This window comes from Phoxinus phoxinus (assembly GCF_949152265.1).
Source record: "Phoxinus phoxinus genome assembly, chromosome: 1".
In the NCBI taxonomy this organism is placed as follows: domain Eukaryota; kingdom Metazoa; phylum Chordata; class Actinopteri; order Cypriniformes; family Leuciscidae; genus Phoxinus; species Phoxinus phoxinus.
In genome coordinates, this window is record NC_136876.1 from 17,635,961 (window position 1) to 17,643,501 (window position 7,541).

General features: G+C 36.3%; 1 protein-coding gene across 2 annotated transcripts; it reads left to right on the plus strand.

Moving 5' to 3' along the window:
• The first annotated feature begins 501 nt into the window (after positions 1-501).
• Positions 502-6,835, plus strand: LOC307009035 (putative serine/threonine-protein kinase irlD). Of its 2 annotated transcripts, XM_079632417.1 has the most exons (10): positions 502-805; positions 1,245-1,284; positions 1,460-1,708; positions 1,835-2,434; positions 2,603-2,766; positions 3,746-3,963; positions 4,448-4,621; positions 5,184-5,295; positions 5,453-5,541; positions 5,645-6,835. In XM_079632417.1, exons 2-10 carry the CDS (start codon positions 1,272-1,274, stop codon positions 5,745-5,747), a joined length of 1,722 nt encoding a protein of 573 aa, XP_079488543.1. In that variant the 5' UTR covers positions 502-805; positions 1,245-1,271; the 3' UTR covers positions 5,748-6,835. The 2 variants fall into 2 exon arrangements, with proteins under 2 accessions (XP_079488543.1, XP_079488544.1); XM_079632418.1 differs by lacking the exon at positions 1,245-1,284 and having other exon boundaries at positions 708-805.
• The last annotated feature ends 706 nt before the right edge of the window (positions 6,836-7,541 follow it).

Genomic DNA, 7,541 nt, shown 5'->3' on the forward strand with positions numbered 1-7,541 from the left:
GTGCAGTTCCTACAATGCGTTGGGCAGTTTTCACCACCCTTTGCAGTGCTTTCCGTTCTGACACAGAGCATCTTCCATACCAAACTGGAATACAGTTGGTCAGGATACTCTCGGCGGCACATCTGTTGAAGTTCAACAGGATTTCTGAGGAGAGATGGTTCTTTTTCAGAATCCACAGGAAAAACAGGCACTTGGTTAGTCTTCTTGACCAGTGTGGAGCTGTTGATTGTCCATGTAAGGCCATAGGTTATGTGAATCTCAAATAATTTAAAACTAGTGACAAGTTGTTATCAGTGCACCATGCAGTTGGTCCTATAGGCTGACAGACAGTTGTTCTTCTCTATATTGTTCTTGATGAGTCCCATCACCGTGGTGTCGTCTGCAAACTTGACAATGATATTAGAACAATGTACAGGATCACAGTCGTAAGTGAAAAGGGAATCGAGAGGAATAACTGATCAGTGTTTTGATGAGGAAAGTTCGCGTCAGGAAGTAACTAGCTGCTTGTGCTTGAGAAAATAAATATTGTTATAATTTCAAACTTGACATATCTTCTCAACTATGTCTCTGATATTTGTAATAATGACGATTTGAGAAGACCACAAAAGATGAGTCTGTTTTAACCGGTTTTAACTATGTAGGGGTGTGGAATTCTCCGAAAGGAAAGCCAGCTGGTCTCGTGTTGTTGTTGTATGCTAGCACTGATTGGCTGCATGCATCGTTTCCCTCTTCCGCACTCTTTCTAACCTCCCGATTTCTGCACGACAAAAAAAGTATATCCGTGCTTTCTTATAAACTACTACAGGTAAGAACAGGTTGAAACTCACATCTGTATATGCATAAAATATGAACCTTTATTAGCTGCTAGATTATTACGTTCTGACTGCGCTGTTGGTCAGTGACTTCCTTTCGATTTCAAATGTCACAAAACATTTCTCAGTGTAGTTTCTTTTTGAAAGTAATTTTCTCTAGAGACAAATCTTGACTACAAAAAAGATACAGTTGAATTAATAAACAATGACTTTGTGGTATGTAAATGGGTAAGTTCACAATGTCACAGCAAAACAATTATGACAAAAAAATATCTCAACTTAAAACCTGATATAAAGTAAAGTCTGACTTTGTCTGGTTCAAAACCAATGATAGTGAAAACAGGCATTTGATTTATTCAAATTATAAAAAATAAAGAATAATATAAAAAGCAGCATGTTAATGTTGTTGTTTTACATGTTTTGTATTTTTAGCTATTTTAAAGGGACTGAAGAAAAACAATGGAACATCAGCGTAAGTTTTACATGAAAAAACTCTCCGACTTAATTGCACCACATTTGAAATAATATTGGCATATTAAATTCACCTTTTTCTGGGTTTACTGGCTGATTTATTAGTTTGTTACTGTGTACTGAAGATGAGAAAAGAGTGAAACACTGTCTTATTTTAACTGATGTTTGATACTCAGATGCTGAGTTTGTGGACACGCACTATGAAGCTCTCATTCAAAGAGTTACATCTGTGATGCCCATCGCTGATAAGCTGAAAGAAAACGGAAAGCTTTCCTGGGGACAGTATTCAAAGATCTCAAACGCAACTAAAAGGAACAAAATGACAGAGCTCTTAAAAGCTGTGAAATATGGAGGACCTGCAGTAAAATCTGCTTTTTACGAAGTACTGCAAGAAATCAAGCCTGATGTCATTCAAGAACTTGAAGGTAAGAAGTAAACAACATATTTAAACCACATACATGCATATATATATATATATAATACTCAACTTTTATTTTATGTCAAAATGTTTTATGTTATTCTTTGTCAAAAATTGTCAATACATTTTCCAGGTCCATCCTTACAGACGGCCAATGACAAACGGGTAACTGAGTCTCACCATCAAAAAGTAGCAACAGAAAATGTGCAAGATAAGACAAACAGACCAGATGATATCATCAGGTGCAACCCAATAACTTCAATAAAACACAGAAGTAAAATAGAGGAACTCAAGAAAGATTCCTCCAAGAAAAAAGTCAGTAACATCTACTTTTCTAGAAGTAATAATTACATAATTGGCTCTGGAGGAAGTGGCACAGTATATCTTGGCCTGAAGGAAGATGGCACTGAGGTGGCCATTAAACGAATAACCAAGGATCCACTGAATAGCAAAGACTTTGAAAATGAACTGAAGCATCTACGAGATTTAAAGCTTGAGAGTAAGAACATCGTCAGGTATGTGGACTTAGCAGAGGATGAAGATTTTTATTATCTTGCGCTACAGCTTTGTGAATATGATATGGAGGACTACATGGAAAATCTTCGCCAGCAGGAGCAAAAGGACAAAGACAACGCTTTGGGGAAAATAGTGAAGGAGATGCTTCTTGGCCTTCAAGTTCTTCACCTCACTGGAGTGATACATCGTGACATAAAGCCTAAAAATGTTTTGATAGGTATCAAAAGTTTTATGTACCACTTTTGCAGCTTTACAAGGAATGTATCATAATCTAGTCGGTAACATTAATTTTATGTACATATATATATATATATATAGAGAGAGAGAGGGAGAGGGAGAGAGAGAGATTATATCACAGGTGACAGCTAAACTCATATTTCAACAGATTCAGAAAAAAATGCCAGGCTGGCCGACTTCGGCTTGAGTCGCAAACTGGAGGAGGGCAGAAGCACAGTTCATACTGGCAGAGCTGGTACTCAAGGCTGGGAGGCAACGGAGATCCTGAATCAGTCTGAAAAGAGTGGTTACAAAAAGAGCTCAGACATCCAGGTTTGTGAAATACCACGAATCAACTGCAGTCATGAGATTACTGAGAGCTCACCAAGCTAAGGCTGGATTGTGGTATCATTTTCACCAATGATTAGTGTGCGGAGTGTAAATAGCTCTGCCAACAAGGCGGGCTATTTGCACTTAGTGTAAATAGACACTCTGTAAGATTATTTTAGTATTACATCAAACTTAAAGGAATTAACAGTCATCAGTAACTGACCTTGTGTCATTCCCATGTGACATTCTTTGTTCCATGGAACACAAAATATGAGTTTTTCTATTTAAACAATAAAAGTGAATAGGGGCTTGTGGTTTCAAGTCCCCAATCACTTTCATTGTGCAAAAATGTCACAAAAGTCGACAAGACCAATGCTAGAGAATCAAACAATGAATCATGGTTACTTAAATATTATATTTCAGTTCTCGCAGTTTATGCTAATTAAAATAACAAGGAGCTTTGTAATAAATATAGCACACGTATTTGAAATATGGAAAATATATGGGAGTCAATATATGCTGTTCTTCGACAATCTTACCTTTCTTTACAAGTTTGTCAGTCAATTACAACATATTGTTATGTTCCTTACTTAAAGATATTGTGGGTAAAGACACACATTTCAGGGTGTGTTTTGGGTAACAGTCTTTTTTTAAGGTGACGTATAGTTACATGTTACATAACAGTAAATTATGCATAATTACAAGTAACTAACACTAAACCTAGTACTTATTTGAGTAAAATACAATGTAAATGTCACCTTAAAATAAAGTGTAACCTGTTTTTTTTGTTTGGAGCTTGGCAGCCCCATTCACTTTCATCATATGAAAGAGCAACCAAAATATCTATAAAAAAATGCACAATTTGATGTGTCAATAAAGTAAAATGTGATTGGATGAGTGGAAAAAAAATGTGCAGTGTGAGACTGGCCTCAAAGTACAACGTTCTCTATCTGCTCTTCACAGTTTTCCCAATTTATTGCAGGTTGCTGGGATGTTGGTGTACTACATCCTCTCTGATGGGAAACATCCTTTTGGGGACATGGATCGTGAGCTGAACATCAAGAATGGGAAGTACTCTCTCGAACATGTACAAGATATAGTAGCCAAGGATCTCATTGAATGGATGATCAACAAAGAACCAGCAGAGAGACTGACTGTTGATGAGGTCCTACGACACCCATTTTTCTGGGATGATCACAGGTAAATTGTAAGTGATGTTTGTCAAAAGTTCTGGTGATTTTGACTTTTGCCATTCAGCTATACCTCGTACATGTATGTTATTCCGCTTTTCATCTTTGTGTAAAGAACAATATTTCTAAGTAATATAAATCATAAATTCACTGTTCTTTAGTTTATTTCCAGTTCTTCAGATGTTGTTCTCTCATGATACTCTGACAAAAACAGCCTTGAACGTCCTCTCTTATACGGAGTCACTGCCAGGACATTTATTCAGATTGTAGACTCTTTATCTTGAGCTGTGAGTCTGAGAGCAAGGAATCGATCACCCAAATATAATATATAGATTTTGCCCTTATTTTCTCACCCTCATCTCATTCCAAACTATCAAGTGTGAATACATTTTGATCTGTTCTGAAATGATATGACTGGGCTTGTCTTTCTGATCGTACAGTCTTGTTCTGCTACTGAACTGCCCTGCTCAATGCCTGCGTTTGATTTCCTTCAGCAAAGATGCAGTCCTCAGGAAGCTGGGTGACAGGCCTGAAATCCAGAACTACGAGTATTTAGCAAGACTTCGCAACCTCTACATAGAAAAGGAGCACACAGAGGAAACAGACCAAACAGCAACACTGACCATCTATGAGGCCTTCAGTGAACTTAAAATCGAGAATGAAAAGAAGTAAGGGTTTTATATATATTTATATATATTTTTATAGTTTATTTTTTTATACACAGTCATATGAAAAATAAATTATACCCTTTTAATTCTATGTTTTTATGTATCCAGACATAATAATAATAAAAAAACGTCTGGTCCTTGGCAGGTCTTAAAATTAGGTAAATGCAATCTCAGATGAACAACAATACATGTTATATTACACTGTGCCATAGTTTATTTAAATAAAAGCCATGCGTTATAAGTACACCCTATGATTTAATTGCTTGGTAGAACCACCTTTAGCAGCAATAACTTGAAGTAGCCTAATTATTTTCTATACGACTTTATCGGTCTCTAACATCATTGTGGAGGAATTGCTTCAGTTCATTGAGGTTTGTGGGCATCCGTTTATGTACAGCTCTCTTTATTATGTCCTGATACATTAAACCATAATTCAAGAAGGTGTACTTCCTTTTTCACATGACATAAATAGATACAACATATAAATAAACATAGATAGATACAACATAGTTGACATGTGATTCATGTGCAACTCTTTGCTTGCTCATTTTTTGTCCTTTAGGAAAAGGGACATCATTGCTATAGTGGGTGAGGATTTAAAAAAACTTTGGACGCTCTTCAAAACTGCAAAGGAGGCCACAGAGGGAAAAACCTTTTCTAGTTGGAAATTGCAGGCGAGTAAAACTAAAACAACAAGACTCACCTAAACACAAGACAAGAGCTTTCCTCTCATTGCTCTGCACATTATCTTGGTTCATTCAACGCTGTGTTGGGACTACTAGTAATGTAGCACACTAGACCATTCATGCTGGTGTGTGTCTTTATTTGCAGCTTTCAGAAATATGGACAGACATTAACAAGAAGCTTCCGGAGGACGTACTTGGCCTGCTGCGTGTTTTGCGCAACAAACTGGTGCATGGGTACGTGAGACAACAATGTTCATCCAGATCTCAGTTACATCTCTGTTGCAGTTTATCTGTGTGTCTGTAATGCTTCTGTTTTGATTTCTTTTGTTTCTAACAGGAATGTCAGAAATGAATTTGAAGAGAACAACATTTTTGGTCTTTTCCCGGACTTCTTCATCAGTTTACACAGAGTGGCTAAAGAGTTAAACTGGGATTATTGAAGAAGCTGAGAGGACATTACGCCACAACATGGTGAAAGCGTTTACAGTTTTCACGCAGAGGGCAGTCATTCAAGTAGCCTGGAAATCCAGAACTAAATCTGAAAGATTAATGGTCTGGCGTCGACTAATGAAAATCGGCCAACTCGAGGGGCGGCACAAAGCATGCATTTGAAAATCTCACTGCACGCAATTGGATAACACTATGACCAATCACAACAATACACAGTCTACGCCGCATACGCTTAGCTAGCAGCGGAGCTAACTGGTAGATTATACTCTTGCCGTATCCGGTCGGCAAAACAGCAAAAACTTCCTTCTTGCAAAGGAACGATTCGAGCGCCGTCTTCTGTTCCTCTTTTAGATAAAAAGCCAAGTCTAACTTGTTCATTGTAGCGGCTAAAGCCGTTTCAAACAACTGGTGTTCATCCACAGCCATCTTGCAATGTTTACTAATGACTTCGACGTCACTCACTGCGCTGTCGTCATCTGTGGTTCTGCAGTTGGTTAGTATTGGTTTAGCTCATCTCTGGCCCGCCTATATCAGACAACCCGATGTGATTGGTGCAGCTCAGATAGAGGGGCATATTTAATGAGCATCATTACTCGACACCAGAGCTACTCGCTGAGCAAATTCAACTTGTGCTCTCGCGAGAACTGTGGATTTCCAGGGTATCATTCAAGCACTGTTCTCAAAATTGTTACATAACTTTTTAAACATTGGTTATTCCTGGGATTTTGTAGTTCAGTAGATAGATTCACAGATTAAATGTAAAAAAAAATAATAAGCTGTGATTATATTTTCTCGTTAAATTACAAAGGTTTCAGCGTCTTCTCAAATATAAGGTTTTGTTTTGTTTTAACAGACTATTGCAGCAGCAAAAAAAAGTTGGTGGATCATGTATATTAGTAACACAATTTTGCTGTTTGAATTTTGCTTTGTGGTTTCTCTGTAATCGACCACAACTCAAAATACAATTCAAGTTATTATGAAATCAAGATTTAATCAAATCAGGGCTGTGATAATTTTATAGGATTGACATCTCTCCATTTTTTATTCATATCATGTAAATAAATGGTTTATGAAAGCATTCACTGAGTATATTACTGAGTATATCTTCTGGAAATTACATAAAGCAGGGCCTACAATCCAAACTAGTGATGCACACAAAAATTATATTTTATGTTTGATAATTTCTTATTATTATCAATGTTGAAAACAAGTTTTTTTTTTTTTTTTTTTTTTTTTTTTTTTTTGGAAATCATGATACACTGCCATTCAAAAGTAAAAAAGAAAAAGAAAAAAAACTTTTATAGCAAAGGTTTGTAAAACAAAAGTGTTTAACATGAATAATAATAATAAATGCTTCTTTAACACCAAATCATCATTAGAATGATTTCTGAAGAATCATGTGACACAAAAGACTGGAGTAATGATGCTGAAAATTCAACGTTACAACAGAAACCAGTTAATTTAAATTGTAATAATATTTCACAGTTGTACTGTTTTTACTGTATTTTTGATCAAATAAATGCTGCCTATTTTAAAAAACATTAAAAAAAAAAAAAAAACTTGATGTTTCTAAACGTGTTACACAAACACACACATACGACGGAGGAGCGATGAAAGATGGAAAAAAGTAACCGAATATTATAAAGCTTGGAAGAGCCAGGACATTTTTTAATATAACTCCGATTGTATTCGTCTGAAAGAAGAATGTCATATACACCGACTTCAGGGTGAGTAAAACATGGGCTAATAAAAATTTTTTTGGGAAAGCTATCCCTTTAATGTCA

Coding starts and splice junctions, on each gene's coding strand:
- LOC307009035 (XM_079632417.1), top strand. Junction 2,435..2,602: donor GCCTAAAAATGTTTTGATAG/GTATCAAAAGTT, acceptor ATATTTCAACAG/ATTCAGAAAAAAATGCCAGG. Junction 2,767..3,745: donor AAAAGAGCTCAGACATCCAG/GTTTGTGAAATA, acceptor AATTTATTGCAG/GTTGCTGGGATGTTGGTGTA.